At 37.9% G+C, this 22584-nt stretch overlaps 1 protein-coding gene across 14 annotated transcripts in view; it reads right to left on the bottom strand.

Annotated features, from left to right (window-relative positions):
* Positions 1-244: 244 nt before the first annotated feature.
* LOC120523489 (target of Nesh-SH3) overlaps positions 245-22584 on the bottom strand; it is a 281674-nt gene continuing 259334 nt past the window's right edge. For all 14 annotated transcript variants that reach the window (XM_039744835.1, XM_039744841.1, XM_039744837.1 and 11 more), the window contains 3 exons: positions 21489-21647; positions 20450-20572; positions 245-2067 (listed from right to left, as the gene is read on the bottom strand). In XM_039744835.1, coding sequence (XP_039600769.1) covers positions 1952-2067; positions 20450-20572; positions 21489-21647 — 398 coding nt within the window. In that variant the 3' untranslated portion in view covers positions 245-1951. The remainder of the gene's footprint in view (positions 2068-20449; positions 20573-21488; positions 21648-22584) is intronic.

The raw sequence follows: 22584 nt of genomic DNA, 5'->3' as shown, positions 1-22584 counted from the left end.
ACAGTTTCCTAACTTCTCACCTGTTGGACATACATAAACTTTTCTACTTATCTCCAAAGTTTTGTGTGTTTTGATCAAAATTGTTAAGTTTGTTCAAGTTAAAAATTAAAAAAAGAGAGGTTTAGGTGAGGATTTTTAAAGCAAAGACCATGAGTGCTGTGAGCACATTTTTTCCAAATGTGTGATAGATATAGATATGCTAGTTCAGATGTCTTAAAATAAATAAATAAATAAACACAGACAATTTTATCAAGACTTGGTTTACATTTTAATTTATGTACAAACAAAAGAAATCAGGAAATTGTGTTTTTTGCAGTTACATTTGTTAATGTAGGCTGTTATGTTTACACTTTCTAAATACAACAGATACAATGTACAATTTTTCTTTAATTTCATGTAAATGAATGAGTATAATGTGCATTAAAGATGACAGGCAAAAAAGACAGAATTGTTAACATCTGTTCACATATACAAATATTTTAATGCTGTGCAAACTGCAATTTATGACTTTTGGTTGTAAAGTAATATTTTTGTACAGAATAATTTGACAGTTTATTGTGAACTTGAAGAAAATATAAACTGTATACTTTGCTCCAACAAATACACATTGCTTTATACATTTTTATATGTTAATTTATTCTTTCAGATGCAATTGAAACCGTTACTTTACAGCACCCTGTCTTAATAATAAAGGTAAAAAAAATCAGTTTAAGATTTCTTTTTTAATAATATCAATATTTTAACACTGATTCACATTTGTACTCACTGAAGGTTCACCTAAGCACCAACCTGTAAGATACACCAGCGTTTAAGAAAACACTGAGACTTCGAGTAAGTCAAACTTGTGCTACCTATAACTACACACAACAATGCAAAAAGTGTGCATTTTGCTGCCAAGCACTTTGTTTTTATAGTATATCCTAAATATTTATTGAGACTTGATTTGATTTTTTTCTGTTCTTGTTACATACATAAATAAGGATCAAAATACTCACATTGTGGAAATGTGTAGACAGTTGTGCTGTACTCTGTTATTTGCAAATCCCCTAATTAATGGATTAATAGCAAGTTCAGATTTGTTTTTTTGGTTTTTATTTAAATCATGGTAGTGGCATTCTTTGGATCTTGTCCTGTCGATATGCAATCCTTACACACATTTTTTGTCAATAGAGTATGGATTCTGAACTTGCATATATTATACTCTGAGATTTCACAAACACTTTTATTGTGAAAAATAAAATCATGACAATTTCCTGAACCTAACTCCACTCCAAGAAGAGAAGGCCAAGTATCTGCCATCACTTAAAAAAAAAAAAACAGAACTCATGATTTTCAAAAGGTATATCAATTGCTTGAATATTTCTAGTAAATCTTAATCAGATTTTTGTCTAATTGATGCACTGGTGAAACAGATTAAAGTACACATTTAAAAACTTTACCATAAACTGTGAACAGAAAAGAAAATACATGAATATGTAGCCATTGTGTACAATAAGCACAGTTACTGGAATGCAAGTGTGTATTTCCTGCAACAACAGTTTGTCTTATAATGTGGCCTGCATGAATGAATGAATGAACTTTACCTTAAACTCTCATCAACGAAAAGATAACATTCAATCTAAAATATTGATAAATAATAATATACAGATTGTAATCAAAATAGTTTCAGGGAGCCAGCTTCCCAATATTTTCCTGGTATAAATTCCCCTTGCTCATTTTTTTAAATTCATTTTGACTTTTCAGTTTGATAAATATGGTTATCAATTTCCACTATTAGAAATACACTCAGTAAAATTCTTAAATGATAGAGATGCTATATACATTTTCCACATTAGTAAAATTGAGGTTTACATGTTAGGAATATTTATTTTTTTTAAAAAAAGTTCAAATTCATTCCCCCATTTTCTTGTGCCCTTTACAATCCATTTGTCCACAGGCCATAAGGAAAGTGTTACCATTTTCCTGGTATCGTTGTTCCACACTCATACCACTGTACATAACTTACATGGGTTCTTCCTCCTATTTCACCAAAAGAAACTGGTTCTTGGCGGACTGATCTGTAGAAGCCTAAAAAAGGGGAGGAAAAAAGCTGTTATTCAGATGGCATATACAAATGTCAATTTCTTTGCAATTTTATATTACAGAAGAAAAGATTAATAGCTTTTTATGTGCTAGTTTATTTAAAGCATACTTCTCAGGTGTAGGTATGATGCTCTTCAGCAGACTGCCCACACCTGGTATAATGTGGCTGGATTTTTTTTAAGTTGTAAATAAAACTTGCTTTTAATGTACCTTAATAATCTACATACTTTATTGTCTTAATATAATTGTTTTGTTTGGAGGGTGTGCAAGGTTTACAAATACACTAGATTAAGCAGCAACATCTTACTTGCAATAACTGCGGTAATATTAAGTCTTGGTGTCTACATGTACAGCAGGTCTTTTTTGATAGATTTGGTTTGCATGGAGCTGACAAGAAGCAATTTCAAGAGAAACCCAAATGTGATGAAAAGTGGCAGACGTTGATACACAAAACAAAGGAAAGAGTGACCAGCATGGGACAATGCAAAGTAAATGAATTATTAGAGAATCCCAGTAACTCTCAAGAACAAGCAGTGTTAAGTGGAACAAAGCTTACTTGACTACTAGGCTGACCCACCTTTTAAGGCGACCGACTTTTAAGTTGACCACTTCTTAAGGCAATTCAATATGTAGATCAATTTGATATTTTATACAAACTCATTAATTTGGTTATATTGCATTTGAGCGGTATTACTTTAATACTCGTAGTTTCTCTTATTTTTGTGATGAAATTTAAACTTTTTTTCTATATTGAGGTCACCCTTTTGAACCCCCCTGATATTTACTACGCGGTGAGGCATTTGTACTCCATCAACATTAATTATTTCCAGAGATATAATTTTGTCTATTTTTCCAGTGCATTGCTCACAAAAGCAAGGGAACAATGGGAGCAGCAGAACTCTGCTCACATCATGTCGCTTCGTACCGCAAGCTGCAAGTAGTAAGTCTGTAATAAGTGGAATACCGCTACGCTTTCCACTGACAGGACGGAAGGACAATCCCGACCGCTTTTATATAGTAAGAAAGAAGAAGAAGATATCGCACAGTCTGGAGTAGAAAATCATCTTTTACCTGGAAAAACGAAACTACAAATCCCATCGTGCACTGAAAAATGGACGGGGCGTGTGTGAAACTCCGCGCCTGCGTAGCACTCACGGGATGGAAGGACAATCCCGACCGCTTTTATATAGAAGGATTAGGCTTAAAGTAGGCATAATTGGGGCCAAAGGCAAAAAAATGCCTCAAAAATTACACATATCAGTAATAACATATATTACAGTAACTATTACACTAAAACTTGATTTTTATGTTCAAATTCCATGTAATATTTCAAATACCACTTGTCCCTCTCCCGATTTTACTTATTGACTGCATAAACACTTTTGTTCATAAAATGTAATGCTTTGTTCTGTACATCTTTTAAATCTGTACATCTATTAAATACACCAGTCTAACAACCATTTACTGTAAGCCACATTATGTAACAGAGAAAATGCATGCTAACAAAACATCTCTGATGTGCTGTAAACTTAAAAAAGCTTTCTACCAAAGTGGTGCCAGTACTGCTGGTGACATTATGAAGGACAATGAAATTGATCATGATACTTCTGCATGGGTTGAGTGATAGTTAATCTCTCTAAAACCATCACAATGGAATACACTGGGGTTCCCAAGTTCAGTCCTGGAGGGCTGTAGTGGTTTCAGCTCAGTTTATTAATTAGAAAATAATTATTGCTGCTTAAGAAATTGATTCTTAAGTAATTTTTTGTTCTTCATTTTAATTAACCTGCTTTTTTAACCAGCTGCCAATAAACAATTGAATGCAAATAACAAAGGAGTCTTCAATTCACTGTCTAACTTTGTGGCTCTCAAATTCACTGTCAGGCTCACTTATAGCTGCAGATGTTAGTTCAATTAAATGCAGAAATTGATTGAGACAACTTCCTTAGTTAAGCAGGAGATTTTCTGGCTCCTATACAGTATTTTGGTGTCAATTCATAAATTATAAAACTATTTTCCAGTTTTTTTATTAAAATGTCAGAAGCATTTATTTAAGTTTCTTGGAGGTTATTCAGTATGTACAGTATATCTTGTGTCTTCCTTTTTTTTTCTTTGCTTAGTTATTAGCTAATAAACAAGCTTGATGGACTGAATGGTCCCCTCTCATTTGTTAAATTTTTATTATCTTCTAAATAGATTAACTACTTAAACAGTGAGATCAGCTCCAGCTAAAGTATGTTACTAACTGGGAAACTGGCTGGAACAAAAACATGTGGCCACAGTGGGCCATTAGGACTGAACTAAAGAAGATCTGATCTAACTGTATGTGCTCATTATGACATATCTTGTTTGATAAAATATTTGGAAGGAAATAGAAGGAATTACTAATCTGCTACAGTTCATAAAACATTTAGATGATGCTTTCTGAAAATAGAAATCTGGAATACAAGAAAGATTTAATGTGGCATAATGACATACTAACAAGATATAAAATTAAATAAAATCCATTATTGGCCAGGACTAGCTTTTAATTACTCAGTTGGGGTAGAATAAAAACCTGCAGCCCTCCAGGACTGAACATGAGAACACCTATGCAGTATAGGAAGTAAAGTAACGACTTTTATTTCAGTGTTCTTTCTCCTCTGCTCCAGTTTACTTGCCATGATTGCCTTCATTCAGCACTTCTTCAGAATCAGTCCCTCTCCAGTCCAACCTTTATTTTGTCACTTTGCAGGCAACTCTTTTAAATTTGCTGTTATCACTGACTGGAAAGCCCCAACTATAGGCACTATAATCCTTAAATTCAGTCAGGTCAGTGACATGTCCTGCTTTTGTTGCTTCACTTTTTTAAAAATTTATTTGAAGAAAATAACATTACATACAATCAAGTGAAACTTAAGAAAATAGAATTCAACCACCACCCCCAGCATGAGCACATGTATAAAAACAACAGAGAAGGGAGAATGTCCTTTTCCCCCAATATAAATGCTTTTTCTAAAATGTTATTAATTATATCTTGCAACGGAAAGGACTCCATTCTGCTCTCAGTGGGAGTAGCTCTGCTGCAGCTGTCCATAGGAAAGTTGCTCGCATTATGAAGGGGATGTGGGAAACCCCTTGGGAGCCCCATCCCCAGAGGAGTCAAAATCATCAGAGAGCTAATGGAGTCAGGCCTGTCAGGGATCAGAGCTGGTGTGGTGCTGATGCATCACTCACTGCACAGCAGCACATGGGTCCCAGTTTGATTTGGTCGATCAGGATAGACACGTGAAACGTCTTGTCTCTCCAACATGATGATCATCTTCCTCTGCTGTCGGAGGAGCTGCGTAAACTCCATATTTCATTGGGGGCACTCTCCAATGTCTTGCTTACAGAGGAATCGAAGTATTACCCACATCTGAATTTGTTCCTCGGGGAGTCACAGGGTGACTGATGGAATGGTTCCTATGGATAACACTGCAGTTGTGACCTGCTGGGCTGGGTACTTTGAGCAGCAGTTTAAAGCTGATCCTCCAGCTAAGATGTTGAATATCTCTGGGTCCACCGTTGTTGAAGCTGATCCTCCAATTAGCTAGGCACCACCCAATCTCACTGAGATTGCACAGGTGGTGAACCAGCTGAGGGGAAGGAAGGCTGCAGGGATCTGTGGTATCTGGGGTGAACTTCTCCAGGCTGGTGGTAAGGCTGTCCTCCTAGAATTGCAAGCAATCTTTGCTTCCATTTGGGAGACGGACATCATTCCAACTAAATGGAAATTGGGACTTGTCATCTCTATCTGGAAAGGGAATGGTGATCACCAGGGGCCTCATGTATAAACGGTGCGTACGCACAGAAATGTTGCGTAAGAACTTTTCCACGTTCAAATCGCGATGTATAAAACCTACACTTGGCGTAAAGCCACGCACTTTTCCACGGTACCTCATGCCTTGTCGTGCGCAAGTTCTCCGCCGGTTTTGCAAACTGGCGGCACCCAGCGTCAAAGCAATGCTACTGTTCTTGTGTAATTACTCATTATTTTCATGACGCGGCTTTATAAATACACAGAAACTAATCGCATATTGTTTATTAGTGTAATGCATCTGATTGTAATTAACTCGTAACAATATAATGGTCCAGGGAACAGCCATAGTATTCCAAATACCATAACTGCTTTAGCGTTGTTACTCTCACTTCTTCTTCTTCTTCTTCTTCTTCTTCTTCTTCTTCTTTCAGCTCCTCCCGTTAGGAGTTGCCACAGCGGATCATCTTTTTCCATATTACTCTCACTGCACGACTCAAAGTATTTATATCACGGTATCTGAGTGTTAATCACAGCAGCAGCTGATCGGAAAGAGAATTATCGGTATACAGCTATAAGGACACGCTACCTCAGCCACTGCAAAACGTTTCAAAGCCTTTCCTGTACGGACCTCGCGGTTCAAAACAGTTTAATCCCAAGAACTTTAAATGCACTCAATCAATTGCTCCTTGTAGAACGGTTTTTACTTATAAGTACAATCACCCCACTGTAAACTTGCACTATAGTTATAATATCTCACAACCTGAACCACTTTATAAAGCGCGTATTTACATATGATGACAATATCATTTTTAAGGTGAAATGCAGCAAAATATGTTTGTTAAATTATACACATAAAACTTTAACTTCATTTAAATAATCTATATTCTTCACTGGGAGTGTCGTGAAGGATAGAATAATTAAACATGTACTACGAAGATATTTCAATGTTCTTTAAACGCTTTTGAAGAATCGCTAAGCTTACAGATGGCTTAACGTCTATTACAGAGCTGATTGTGTGGCGATCGGTTACTTGGGGAAAGAAAAGCAAGGACTGCAGTGGTGGCTACGCCAATATATATTGAATATAAAACAGAAAGAGAAAATAACAACACAGCTAAAACGCAGCGACAAATTTCGACAAAAGATAAATGCTTGTCATGAGCAGGAGGCTCATGAAACACATGTTTAATAATGTGCTTTAGCTCCTATCATCATGAAAATGACATCACGTATACATCTCAGTATTTTAGTTATTCAGAGAACTGTAATATCACAAATGTAATGGACTCTGTGTCCAGTTGGAGGAAGAGAGCCAGTTTAAGAAGCAAGTAGTGATTCACACACATAGATCACATAGAAGATCAAATACAAAACAAAGCATTTAACGTGCTACTTTAATGTTCTACTAAATGACAAAATAAACTACGTGATTAAAGTGGAAAATTCGAGATTAAAGTTGACATTTTGTGCTTTTTCCTCACTGTGTGCCTTTTTTCTCTGTACCCTAATAAGCTTTCATATGACACTCAGACAGTGGGCTTACAACTCTTCTTTTCACGGCAACTTTGATATGTGACTTCTTTTTTATTTCCGGCACTGTGCGATTTGTGAATGTGAGCTTCACGGTTTATTTGAACAAATAGTATGTTTTTCCTTTGCCTCCACTTGGTATTCGCTGAAATTCTTATATTTTCCCCGTGCTTTTCCCATTGTCTTTTCACAGAAGGCTGCGCTTAAGGGCGATTTATATTGATTTGCATATTCAAATAGGCGTAATTCTGGGAGGATTTAGGGCGTTACAAAATGCGCGTGCACGAGCGTTAGTTTTCACGCTGATCGGGATTTATGTAGCGGAAGAACGTGGAAGTTGGAGTACGCACAGATTCCTGCATCTGATTTTCTGTGCGTAAGCACATTTCGGCTTTTGTGCTTACGCCATGTTATAGTGCGAGTTCTACGCAAGGCGTTATACATGAGGCCCCAGGATTGTGGCAACTGCAGGAGGATAACAATGCTGTTGTGCTGGGTAAGGTCCTTGCTAGAGTCATCCTCAATAGGATCTGTGATCACTTGCTCACCTAACACTGACCGGAGCAGTCTGGTTTTACGCCTAAGAAGTCTACCATCGACCGTATCCTGGTACTGAGGGTTCTCATGGAGCACAAATGTGAATATCAGCAGAGTTTCTTTGCAGCCTTTGTCAATTTTTGTAAAGCTGCCCTGTGAAACATCCTGAGACTTTGCGGGATACCCTCAAGGTTCCTGGAAATCATGACCTGCCTGTACACTAATACTATAAGTACTGTGCATTGTGCAGGCAGAACTTATGCATTTTTCCCAGTTGATTCTGGGGTTTGTTCTTGCTCCTGCTCTGTTCCATGCTTGCATGGACTAGGTGTTGGGCAAGGTCTTAGGGTCCAGTGGCTATTGGGCATCTGTTGTTGAAGAAAGATTCGCTGATCTTGACTTTGCCAAAAATGCTGCGATCTTTGCGGAGTCAATAGAGGTTCTGATCGGGGCTCTCGAGAGACTGAACGAGGAGTCTGAGTGTCTGGGCTTGCGAATGTCCTGGATAAAAACCCATATTCAGGCCTTTAATGACTTCTTAGGCACAGCCATCAGCAGTATGTCTGTCAACGGAGAGAGAGACAAACTTGTCAACCTTGATATTCATCAATATGTGCCAATGTCCAGGGGCTTCATGTATAAACAGTGCGTACGCACATAAATGTTGTGTACGAATGTTTCCACATTCAAGTCATGATGTATAAGACCTAAATTTGGCGTAAAGCCAAGCACTTTTCTACGATACCTCATACCCTGTTGTACGCAAGTTCTGCACTCGGTTTTGCAAACTGACGGCACCCAGCGACAAAGCAGTGCTACTGTTCCTGTGTGGTTACCCTTTCTTTCTTAGATCCACATTCCTGAAGTGGCTTTATAAATACACTGAAATGAACCGCATATTGTTTATTAGTGTAATACATCTGACTGTAATTAACCTGTAACAATATAATGGTCCACAGAATGGCCAAACTATTCTAAATACCATAACAGCTTTAGCATTGTTACTGTCACTGCACCTTCTTTTTCTTCTTTCAGCTGCTCCCGTTAAGGGTTGCCACAGTGGATCATCTTTTTCCATATTACTCTCACTGCACCACTCGGAGTATTTATATTACTGTATCTGAGTGGGGAATCACAGCAGCAGCTGATTGGAAAGAGAATTATCGGGATACAGCATCAAGCATACGCTGCCTCAGCCATGACAAAACGCTTCAGAGACTTTCCTGTATGGACCTCGCGGTTCAGAAACAGTTTCATTCCAAGAACTCTAAACGTACTCCATCAGTCTATCAAGTGCTCTTTGTATATACAGTATAAGTACAATCACGACACTGTAAACTTGCACTACATTTATAATATTGCACAACCTGTGCCACTTTATAAAGTGCGTATTTACATATGACAACAATATCATTTTTAAGATGAAATGCAGCAAAATATGTTGATTATATTATACAGATAAAACTTTAACTTCATTTAAATAATCTGTATTGTCAATAATTAAACATGTGAGGACACGGTGCCGCAGCACTAGCTAGTTCACAGATTGATCCTACCTCGTGCTCTTGCTGGGCTGGCGTGACACTGGAAGAATAGATGGACAGAATAATTAAACATGTACTACGAAGATATTTCAGTGTTCCTTAAAACTTTTGAAAAATCGTCATTGTAAGCTTACAGATAGCTTAACGTTTATTACAGAGCTGATTGTGTGGCAATTGGGTATTTGGAGAAAGAAAAGTAAGGACAGGAAGTGGAGGTTAGTACGTTTGAAAGAGACAGTACTGCTGCAATAATTTCATCGAAGGTTACGCACAATCACTGCACCACAGTGTTCCCATGTTTAATAACATGATTTCATTCCTATCATCATGAAAAAGATATCACATATACATCTCAGTACTTTAATTATGCAGAGAGCTGTAATATTACAAATGTAATGGATTCTGTGTCCTGTCGGAGGAAGACAAAACCCGGAGGCACGTAGTGATTCAGTCAAATAGAGCACATAGAAGATCAAATACAAAAGAAAGCATTTAACTTGCTACTTTAGTTACGATGGGATTTGAAAAACTAGTAAATTACACGATTTTAAGATGAAGTTTATGATGTTCTACTTTCATGACAAAATAAACTACATGATTAAAGTTGAAATTTCAAGATTAAAGTTAACATTTCATGCTTTTTCCCACTGTGTGCTTATTTTTTTTTCTCTGTACCCTGTAGAGAAAAGCCAAGCAAAATGACACCTTTTATTGGCTAACTAAAAAATTACAATATGCAAGCTTTCGAGGCAACTCAGGCCCCTTCTTCAGGCAAGATGTAATCGAAGAAGGGGCCTGAGTTGCCTCGAAAGCTTGCATATTGTAATCTTTTTATTTAGCCAATAAAAGGTATCATTTTGCTTGGCTTTTCTCTACATTCATAATGGATAACACGGTACAACATCTCTGTACCTTAATAAGCTTTCATATCACACTCAGATGGTGGGCTACAACTTGCCTTTTCACGGCAACTTTGATATGTGACAACTTCTTTTTTATTTCGGTCACTGTGCGACTTTTGTGAACTAGAGCTTTTGAGTTTCCCCGACAATCAATTTCCTTTTGTTGATTATACCACTGCTTAAGCCAACAAATAGTACGTTTTTCTTTGCCTCCACTTGGTATTTGCTGAAGTTCTTATATTTTCCCCCGTTCTTTTCCTATTGTTTTTTCACAGAATGCTGCGCTTAAGGGCTATTTATATTGATTTGCATATTCAAAGAGGCGTAATTCTGGGAGGGGTTGGGGCAGGACAGCAGGTGCGTGCACGAGCGTTACTTTTCACGCTGATCGGGATTCATGTAGTGGAAGAACGTGGAAGTTTGTGTACGCATAGACTCCTGCATCTGGATTTTTCTGTTACACATTCCCGCTTTTGTGCTAACGCCATGTTATAGTGTGAGTTCTACGCACGGCGTTATACATGAGGCCCCAGGTCTTTATAGCTTGTACATTTGCTGCCCAGTAATAAAATTAAAAGTTAGGTAGTGACATGCCACCTTCTCCTTTAGGTGTTTGTAGAGTCACCTTTGAATGCATGGATGTCTCAAATTCAAGATAAAATAAGGTTATAATTGAGTCTATAATTTCTTGAAGAAATATTTGTTAAAGTATATGGGGATGCTCTGAAGTATACTGCTCAAAAAATTAAAGGAACACTTTTTAATCAGAGTATAGCATCAAGTCAAAGAAACTTCTGGGATATTGATCTGGTCAGTTAAGTAGCTGAGGGGGTTGTTAATCAGTTTAAGCTGATTTGGTGTTACTGAAATTAACAACAGGTGCACTAGAGGGGCAACATTGAGATTTCTCCCAAAACAGGAATGGTTTAACAGGTAGAGGCCACTGACATTTTTCCCTCCTCATCTTTTCTGACTGCTTTTTCACTAGTTTTGCATTTGGCTACAGTCAGTGTCATTACTGGTAGCATGAGGCGATGTATGGACCCTATAGAGGTTGCACAGGTAGTCCAACTTCTCCAGGATGGCACATCAATACATGCCATTGCCAGAAGGTTTGCTGTATCTCCCAGCACAGTCTCAAGGGCATGAAGGAGATTCCAGGAAACAGGCAGTTACTCTAGGAGAGCTGGACAGGGCAGTAGAAGGTCCTTAACCCATCAGAAGGACCAGTATTTTTTCTTTTGGACAAGGAGGAACAGGATGAGCACTGCCAGAGCCCTACAAAATGACCTCCAGCAGGCCAATGGTGTAACTGTCTCTGATCAAACAATCAGAAACAGACTTCATGAGGGTGGTCTGAGGGCCCAATGTCCTCTAGTGGGCCCTGTGCTCACTGCCCGGTACCGTGGAGCTCGAATGACATTTGCCATAGAATACCAGAATTAGCAGGTCCACCACTGGCACACTGTGATTTTCACAGATGAGAGCAAGTTCTCCCTGAGCACATGTGACAGACGTGAAAGGGTCTGGAGAATCTGTGGAGAATGTTATGCTGCCTGTATCATCATTCAGCATAAGGCATATCCATGGAGGGATGCACAGATCTCTACATGCTAGACAACGACACCTTGACTGCCATTAGGTATCGGGATTAAATCCTTGGACCCATTGTCAGATCCTATGCTGGTGCAGTGGTTCCTGGGTTCCTACTGGTCCAGAACAATGCCCGGCCTCATGTTGCAAGAGTATGCAGGTAGTTCCTGGAGAAAGAAGGAATTGATACCATTGACTGGCCCTCACGCTCGCCTGACCTAAATCCAATAGAACACCTCTGGGACATTATGTTTCAGTCCATCCGACGCCACCAGGTTGCACCTCAGACTGTCCAGGAGCTCAGTGATGCCCTGGTTCAGATCTGGGAGTAGATTCTCCAGGACACCATCCGTCGTCTTATTAGGAGCATGCCCCAACATTGTCAGGCATGCATACAAGCACGTGGGGGCCATACAAACTACTGAATACAATTTTGAATTGCTGCAATGAAATTTCAGCAAAATGGACTAGCCTGCCGTATCATTTTTTCACTTTGATTTTCACGGTGTCTTTGAATTCAGCTCTCTGTAGGTTGGTAATTTTCATTTCTGATGAACGATGTGGCATCCTTTTGTTCCTAACACACTACCTAGTCCATATCAGCTTACATATCCAGCATGATTTTTTTTCATTTTCAGATCTGATGTGTTTTCAAAGTGTTCCTTTAATTTTTTTGAGCAGTTTAGAAAAAGAAATTTGTGAGGGATGTTCATCTTGACAGTATTGATTCTCCCTGCTAATGTAACATGGAGGGTAGACCATCTATTCACATCTTGTTTAATTTGTTTCCATGCTGATAGCAAAATTCTAGGTATTTAAACTGACCTGATAAAAAAAGGGATAGATGTGCAGTCTAGTATTGTGTGCTAGAGAGTCTGGTGAAAAGCACACTTTTATTCAAATTAATTTTAATTCCTGATATCTTTTGAAATTCTCTAAGTGTATTAAGGAAGTCTTATATGCCTGTAGTGATATTTTCTGTTTGAGTCCTTCTCTGATAATCCCATTTAACTCTGATGCATTTCAAAAATAAATGACCAATGGCTCAATGGCAATTGCAAAAAGCAATGGTAATAAGGGGCATCCTTGTTAAGTACCATTTTCTAGTTTGAAGTAGTCCGAGATAATGTTGTTAATACAGCAAGAGGTTTCTGGACTAGTAGTTTTATCCATGCGTATATATTTAGACCAAACCCAAATTTGTGCAATGTGATGAATAGGTAGTCCCATTCAACCAAGTCATATGCCTTTTCTCCGTCCAAAGATAATATGATTTCAGGTGTGTTAGATTTTATCGGTAAGTATATTACATTAAACAAATGCTGAAGATTAGAAGCTAAGTCTTCTGCCTTTAATAAATCCAGTTGGGTCTTATGATATTACAGAATTAAACACTTTCTTAGTCATTTTAGCTATAACTTTGGAGAGTATCTTAACATCATTATTCAGAAGTGAAATTGGTCTGTATAATGCACATTGTAATAAGTCCTTATTTTTCTTGGGAAATATGGTAATTCATGCTTGGAAAAAAGTTTAAGGTATAAAGAATATTGTGGTCTCTAGCTTCTATATAAATTTTGCTAATAATAGTGGAGCTAACTTATTTGAAAATTTTTTAATAAAATTCCACTGGTTAATTATTGGTTTCTTCTTCTTTCCCACTTTGGAGTTAGTTTATAGAATCCAGTAATTCTGAGAGTGTGAGAGGTTTGTTCAGTCCCTCTGCACTAACAGTATCTAGTATTTGTAATGGACCCAAAAACTAATTAGATTGTGTCTTATCTCCTTTAAAATGAGAAGAATACAAGGACTTATAGTACTCTCTAAATATGTGGGTTATTTTTTGTGGTCAAGGATTTTATCTCCATCTGTGTTGTCTTTTTCTGTAATTGTGTTGCAAACGTCCTGCTTGTGTTTTTTTTTTTTTGAGTCAAGATCTTACCAGCCTTCTCTCCATGTTCATAGTAATGATGTTGTCATTTAAAGATGAGCTGTTTTGTTTCTTTGCTTGTCAAGAGGTTAAGTTCTGAATCCACAACTTGTCTTTTCCTATACAGCGCTTTACTGTATTTGGAGACCTAGCGTAGTCTTGATCTATTTTGGTAATTTCACTGATTAACTCTGACACCTTCTTGGTCTCCAATTTATGTTTACAGGAAAGATGAAATAATCTGCCCTCTTAAAAAATAAGAAACCTTCAGAGTTTCTCAGAGTACTCCTGCAGTGACCTCTGATGTATTTGTCTCAAAAAAAAATCAATGTGCTTGGAGATAAATACTGTACAATGACAGAGAGTTAAGACACCAGATAGGAAATGAGTAGGTGAGGCATAGTAATTTAAGCTCCAAGATAAGAGGGGAGTCATCTGAGATAACAATAGAGTCGTTCTTGCAAGATTTGATAGTGGGCAATAAATTATTTTCAATAAAGAAATAATCAATTTTTGAGTAACTATAATGTACTGGTGAGAAGAAGGAATATGCTCTTGAGTATGGATTTAAGAATCTCCATGGGTCTGATAAGTTATAATCCATTACAAACTGTGTGATTATTTTTGCAGTATTAGATGTCATCATCCAATCCAAGTCCGGATTTAAAACCCAATTAAAGTCCCTTGCTATAATACTTTTGAATGTTCATATTAGAAATTGATGCAAATACATTTTGAATGAAATCTCTGTCATCCACATTAGGTGTATAGATATTTATCAAAATTATTTTAGATATAAATAAATTGCCCATCACCATGAAATATTGTCCAGCAGAATCAGATCCTACATCTGATACTACAAATTAGATCATTTTATGTATTAAGATTCCCACATCTCTAGTTTCCTTTGTATAGCTGGAGTGAATTTTGGCCAATCCAGTTTCTTTGCAATTGTCTTTACTTATTATGTGAGTCTCCTGTAAAAATACTAACTTGACATTTAGGCCTGTTAGGTGAGAGATTACATTTTTCCTCTTTAGACTGTGATTGAGATATCTGTCATTCCAGCTTACAAAGTTCACTGTATGGTCAGAGAAACACTGCTTTTGAAATTTGAATACATTTTGTAATCTTAAGTAAAAGTAATGTGCTGTGTCATAAAATAACTTTAATCTTAATTTCATACAATTGCCAGGTAAAATGGCTAAGGAGACAATTACTATGTTGGCTCATACAGTTGTTGGGATAAAAACAATAAATATGGAGTAACTTACGCATGTCCTATCCCATTCTGCCTCCCCAAATAATGCATTTCAGCTGGAGCCGATGCTGCAGTGCAAGGTCCTGGCTGATCCATTCCTTCGCCTATGTCTTTCAACGCTGTCTGTCAGGCCGTATTGTGAATTTGAGACCACCTTAGACTTTAAGACTTTAGCTACCATTTCCTTCTCTTTCTGACCCTACTGTGTCCTGCTCATGCGCTTGATATACTTATAATTAATCCTCTCAGGTTGACTAAATGTAGGATATCTCGTATAGATAGTAAAAAAAGCTAAATAACAATGCTGCCTGCAGAGCACCATCTCAGACATCCATCTCTCACAACAGACAAGACCAACTCCACTTGCTGCTTTACTTCTGTCAGGCTGCCTGCTGTTATACCATGTTTATAGATAAGAGGTCACTATGGATTTCTGAGTGATATCCTGGGGAACTCTGAGGATTTGAGTGTGAAACTATGTGTACTCCAAGAAAACAAATCTGATTTATAAAACCTGCTGTATGTACATTTATATACAATTTACCCTTTATACTTGTATATCACCATCATCTTGTAAATGTGCGTACATGAATGCACCTCAGACTCTGCCAAACATACATTTACTAAGCTAATCAACCCCTTACATATATGATGAACAGATATACACCTGTAAGATGAGATAATGATGACAACTGACAAGAGAAGAAAAAGTGAAACCTTCAAGAATGTGAAATGGAAGTTCACGTCTCAGAAGTAGAGGTATTTTTTAACATTCGTTCCAACTTCTAGTTCTGTAAAGCAGTCTTTATCGTGTTTTTAAGTTTGCTCTGTATAAGTGATTAGACTTTTTATTGCTTAGCCAATTAAATTAATTGACCATACCCGTAGTAACTACTGCTAAGTGGAAACAGCATCTCATTCTCTCCTGTCCAAATCACACATTTTTATATTCATATAGTTATTCTAGAGAACATTAGTATGGCTTGTCACACACGTGTGAATAGGAGGCAGCTGAAGGGCTTAACGCTTGGTAGTAACATATCTGCCCAGGGGGCGGCGGGGTGTACTGACTCTTTTTCTAGGTCTCCTGCAGATATTTCCTGGGAAATCCCACCAGGAGCCTCTACATCAACAGGGGACACATTTCCAGTCCTGGCCCCAAGGACGACATCATTTCGGTCCCCGCCCCAAGGATGATGTAATTTCCTCCAGACTCCCTATAAAACCTCAGTCCCTTCCTCTGGATTTTAGTTCTGTTTTGGAATCTGTCTTGAAAACACTACTCGCTGTAAATTTCTTTTACATTTGCAGCCAGGAACACTTTATATGGGTGGCTGCCCCAAACCTTTGCAATGTCTGGTGTCCTTCCTTATTACAGTGGCGTAGTCAGCAAGATGACATCCCAGAGGAAACTGGGACAGAACCCAAAAGCAACAAAGGTAGGAAAGTACCGGGGCCGAGTTTCTGCTTCAGTGTCTACTCCAGACCTTTGCCCAGCCGGCCAGGGGAGACTTCCATTTGATCCTTGAGCTCAAAGGGCTCATACAAAAACAGAGGCCAGTTTTGAAATCTGAGAGGACAGAATGACCCTCTGGTGGAAACCCTAGGGACTGTTTCCCACTTAATAGATCTGTCCCACTCAAACCAGAGCCCGTACTGAAGTCCCCGAGCCCCTTGGTGTGTAACCCGTCCGGCAGCAAGGCAGAGGCAGACTGCAGGAGGACGTGGGGATATTGTTTGTGTACCTTTAGCAACCCCCTGGCAGCTTCACCTACCAGAGAAGTGCTGTTAAATGGATACAAGGTTACAGCGCTGTTTGACTCTGGCAGTAACATGTCCGTTGTTGCTCGCCGTTATGTCTTACTGCGACAGTGGAATAAACAGAAGACCAGTCTTAGGTGCATATACGGTGAAGTTCGTTTATATAAATCCACCTGGTGTTACATCTGTCAATGGGGTAAACTTAAGAGACTGTCGGTGGCGGATCTTCCAGACCCCCCTTTTACCCCTTTTCCCCCTTTTCGACTGAATCTCGTTGCCCTGTATTTATGCATGTGTAATGACAATAAAGTGAATCTAATCTAATCTAAATCTAATCCTGTAATCCTAGGGCGGGACTGGTCTGATAGTAAATGCAGTGGACTACTAAGCACTCCCGGTCAGCGGTTTGGCCTCACGATAAATGAGGGAGACTTGTCTCAGGCTGCCCCCCACACCGTGTAACCAGCCGGCTGAAAGCGAGATGGAAGACCATGAGGCTAGCACGGAGACTCCTGGTCCGTCGTGGGCATTTGTGTCATCTACCCACGCCACGACGAGCAGGTATCCAAGTCCCATGAGGTCTCTTCAGATCCTCTCTATTACTTACACTTTCAATTTAAAAAGACACAGGTTTTTTTCAAGAAAGAGCAATGGAATGATGACTCTCTGAAGTATGCAAAGAATACAGTCTGGTGTCCTTCCTTGTTACAGGCTTCAAAAACCTAACGAATGACAAATTTAGTGTTTGCCAACTGAAGTATTCTGTTTTAATAGTTTCACTATTCACTGTGTATCAGTAATTATGTGCTTCCAAATTCAAGATTGTGTCTAATTAGAGTGGTCTGCCTCATGTGTCAAAGCATTATGAGCCACATAAATGTCTGGCCAATGTGGATCTCCTGAAACATTAATTAAAGAACATATTGAGCATCTCATTTAGTAAACTAGCAACAGGTACAGATAAACCAATTAAATGTTAGGGCAAAGAAGTGTAGCCTTGTCCATTACATTCAGCTAAAGTTAATATTTATAACACACCCCTTAATTTATTGATACAACACAAAACAAAATTGCTTTATTCTCTGCTAGTTGCAAATTTATTTATAACACTGGCTTATGGCTTAGGTATCTTTTAACATAGATTTTTTTGGTGTAACAATCATATCTGGAAATTGATCTAAAATATACAATGGAATGTTAATATATAAAAAGTGGTTAATCTGTGCCTTTCTACTGTCTCCTGTGGCATATCCATAGTGATGAGAAGTGCATTCTATTATTTCAGGGTTGCATATTAGCCAACAGTCTTTGCAACATGATGCATTTCTGATTCTGACTGCTTTTGAAACTCACTTTTGTTAGTTTTCACATTGGCTTTGTATCAGGCTGGATCACATTGGCAGCTGTATTAAAAAGTACTTGTTCTTTTAAAGTGAGTTGGATTAAAAAGAGGTCCAGATGATGTGTGGAGTTGCCCGTTCAGAGCTGGAATATTATTTATACAATTACATGTTGACATGTGTATTGTATGATCTACCATCTTTCGGCCTTCATAGATTTGCAGTTGTAATTACTTTAGATAGCTGAATCATGACCCAAATATACATGTCTTGTGCCAAAACATATTATTCAGTTGGGACTTAATATGTCTCTATGTGATACATAAAAACAGTCCATCATTCCCCAAGAGAAGCTGAAACCACATTTTAGCATGTGGGGGACCTCATTAGGCTTGGCTTTATGATTACGGCTCTGTTTAATCTGGGACAACATAAATTGTACAGTCTGTCAGGTTATGTGAGCTTTTAATCTTCAGTCACCAGCAGAGGAGTTAAACCAAATCTAAAACTAAGTTATTCCAGCCAGTTTCTTTCAAAACAAAATAAAAATCAAATGTGCCCATAAGGCCATGGGTAGAAAACAAGGGCAAATTCATTCAAGATTGAAAAGATAAAACTTTTTTCTTTTTTTAAAGACAGCAGGTGGAGACTGTTGTTGAAGTTGATACCCTTCTGTCATCAACTGAAGGAAATATGAGTATTAAGTCAGCTGCTTCCTAGCCAAACAAACTAAATTGGTCAATGATGAACTTTTTACATTCCTAAGAATAGTGAAGTGTTTTTGCTGCCGTGAGGGGAGAAAAAAAGGTCTTAGTTGCAATGGTTTTAAAATAATTTTTACTTTTGAATGTTGTAATTAATTATAATCACATTCAAGCAAACAAGGTTTATTATTAGTTGCTGTCCAAATGAGTGTGGCATATTAAGAGAGTTTGATGAATTTACTTATACTAAAGTATGCAATATTGAGAAATAATGTCCCACCTAAACCACCTTTGACTGTTCTGAGCAGATGTTATTTTAGTAGGCAACATTATAGAGACGAAGAGCCACTTTATTGATGCTTTCTAAGTCCTAAGACCAAAGAAAACCTTTGTTAAACACTTGTTACATACAGTAATAGTATATGAGTAATTGATGCACTTTTTGCAGTACCTAAACTAACGTATTACAAGTATATTGAGTGTAGAGATGGCACATTTTTCTTTTCTGATGAAGATATTGAAAATCTGCTTAAATAAGCAATTTGTATCAGTTCACTTAATCGGAGATAACAATCTAAAAATTCCATGCTCAAACTTCTAATAAAAACACTGTACTGTCCTACAGGAAGAAACACGACAACATTGCTTATTTAAAACTGTTTGATTTCTAGCCCTATATTGCAGCTAAGATATATCAGTTACAATCCAATGAGTCCTGAGGTAAACATTTTTATGTTAACCTACATTATTATCCGCGGCGGCACGGTGGCGCAGTGGGTAGCACTGCTGCCTCGCAGTTAGGAGACCCGAGTTTGCATGTTCTCCCTATGTCTGTGTGGGTTTCCTCCCACAGTCCAAACACATACAGGTTAGGTGCTTTGGTGATCCTAAATTGTCCCTAGTGTGTGCTTGGTGTGTGTGTGTGTGTGTGTGTTTGTGGTGTGTGTGTGCGCATGCACACCCTGCCTGGGGTTTGTTTCCTGCCTTGTGCCCTGTGTTGGCTGGGATTGGCTCCAGCATACCCCCGTGACCTTGTAGTTAGGATATAGCGGGTTGGAAAATGGATGGATGGATAGAAGGACATTATTATCCTTTAGAGGACACGGGGGACCAAATTGCAAAGGAAATTATAAAGTGTTAAACTTCTATGGTATATATATTTGATCTTCTAAAATTATTATGTCCTGGTTAGAATTCTGGAGACCTGGAAACAATCCCAGAAGTAACTAGCAAAATTTGGATGGGACAACAATTCACCCCAGCAGAAAATAACACAATCATTTGTGTAGTTTATATATTGATGAAAATCAGAGTGGAGTCCTTGAGCTATAAAGCAGAAGTGGTATATGCTGTGCCATTATATTGTCCCTTCTGTATTTTATGAACACAGACACTTAGGAAATAAAATCTAGCAATTATGTGATAAATCTGAAGATGAACATTCCTTTCAGACAATCAAATGCTCTAAATTTTCACACTCTCACCTTGTCTTGGTGGCAGCTGATCAGGTGGATACTGTTTGCCTGTCCTTCCATCAAGAAATGAGTCTACAAATTGGCAATGATCTTCTCCCTGACCAGACTGATCTCCAATGTTGTAAAATGTCCCTGGTTAGATAAAAGACAAATGCAAAAGAGAAAATTAATAATTAGTATTAATACAAACAATGAGAAAGTGTTCCAATGACTAGAGTTTGCCATCGGTAAGAGGATCACTAGAAATATAATGGGAAGGGTAACGTAATACAAAAGACATTTTCATGAGAGAGTGAGAAAGTTAGCATACCAGTCTGGAAAGTCCTGCACAGGCAGAAAAGTTGAAGTAGCCCAAGAATAGGTGCTGGCTGACTACACAGCACACTTTACACTGACATTGAGTCAGTAGCACCTTTTATTGCCTACCTAAAAAGATTACAATATGCAAGCTTTCGAGGCAACTCAGGCCCCTTCTTCAGACAAGATGCTGCCTCAAAAACTTGTATATTGCAATCTTTTTAGTTAGCCAATAAAAAGTGTCATTTTGTTTGACATCTCATTACATCCATTATGGCTTACACAGTAAAACACCGTAGTACTACAAGAGTCAATAGCCTAACATGCACATAAATTCTCACTCCAACTTAATACAACTGAGGGTCACAAGCAATGGGGTCTTTGCCCTGTAATACTGGGTGCAGGAAAAGAAACAACACTGGAGAGGGTGTCATTTAATCATGAGGCCTACTAAACGCACACACACCCCAATTTTGAGTCACCACGTGATGTAACCGGCACATCTCGAGATGTGGGAGGAAAGCCCACACAGACAAGTGGAGAACAATCAAATTCCACTCAGCTATTGACCCAGAAGGCTGTGCTAACAATACGGCAAAAATACACCCTATAAGGCATTAGTGAAAAATAAAAAAACCTTCAAGTGATGCTAATAAAGATTAACTGTAATTTAGTACAACAAAAACAATTATTACAAACAAACTAAAGAAATATACAAAAAATAAGTGCTGTTCAGATATAGTTATTTTACCTGTCAGAGTATCACTGAGATAAATCTTGTATCTCAGGGAGTTGCAGAGCTGGATACCAACAAATTTCCTGTACCAAGTTCTTTTGACAAACATTTTTCCATTGCACTCGGAGTATGAGTCAGCTTTAAATGGGATCTGCGTCCAAATGGCATCTTTTCCTAAATGAGTCAAACATGATTAGGCCAAAGGGGCAAGCATAAGTAAAGGTCCTGTAACTAGATTAAAATTCTAAGCTTTGAAATTTGGCAATGCACACATACAATATATATGAAAACATTAATTTAAAATGACAATACATAATACTGCCTTGTTTTAATGCTAATAAGAATGTACTTTACACATAATTAATACATCCAATAAAATTAATATTGAACAAAATGTAAACTGGTATTATACACTACATAAATTCTTCTAAAGTCACAGTTCTTGGCATAAGGTAGAATACTGAACACAAGTATATCTAAAATCTAAGATATAAAACCAGAAGAGTTTTTAATTAACAAAACTGAACAAATAATAGAGTATAGTAGCAAAAAAGTAATGCTTTTGGATGCTGGAAGAAGCATGTAACAAACCCCTTCATGTACTGGCACTGGTAATCTTCTAGCAAGCAGAGTTGAACAATATGATAAGAAATATTACACTGCATAACTTATCTTTTGTCAAAATCATTTGTAAATAGTCCTTAATTATTAGAAGTGCCCTATTGTGTAACAGTAGTGGTGTTAAAACTGTTTGAATTAGTTTATTTAGGTTAGGTCTGTCAGGCAGCCAGGGTATGTTTTGATATTGCAAGTGCATAAAGCTATCCAATACTTACAGTGTGACAAATGACTACTTTCTTTCTGTCTAATTTAAGTGACTCAAGCTGATCAAAATGGAAATTTCACAGCTATAGTGATCATCGTAGGATTTGAACCCTGGACTTTGAGGTTGTGAGGCAGCAGTGCTAGTTACTATGTTGCATGAATGTATAGTAAATCTGGTATCATGTGTTGAGCCGATTCATGCCTTTTGCTGATAGGCAATTGGCTCCATCCTCTGTGACCCTGAACTGAATGAGCAGGTCAAAAAATGAATAGACAGGTAAAATAT

The sequence above is a fragment of the Polypterus senegalus genome, chromosome 2 (genome assembly GCF_016835505.1).
Source record: "Polypterus senegalus isolate Bchr_013 chromosome 2, ASM1683550v1, whole genome shotgun sequence".
Taxonomy (NCBI): domain Eukaryota; kingdom Metazoa; phylum Chordata; class Cladistia; order Polypteriformes; family Polypteridae; genus Polypterus; species Polypterus senegalus.
Note: the sequence above shows the minus strand (reverse complement) of the source record. Positions and strands in the feature narration are given on the sequence as shown.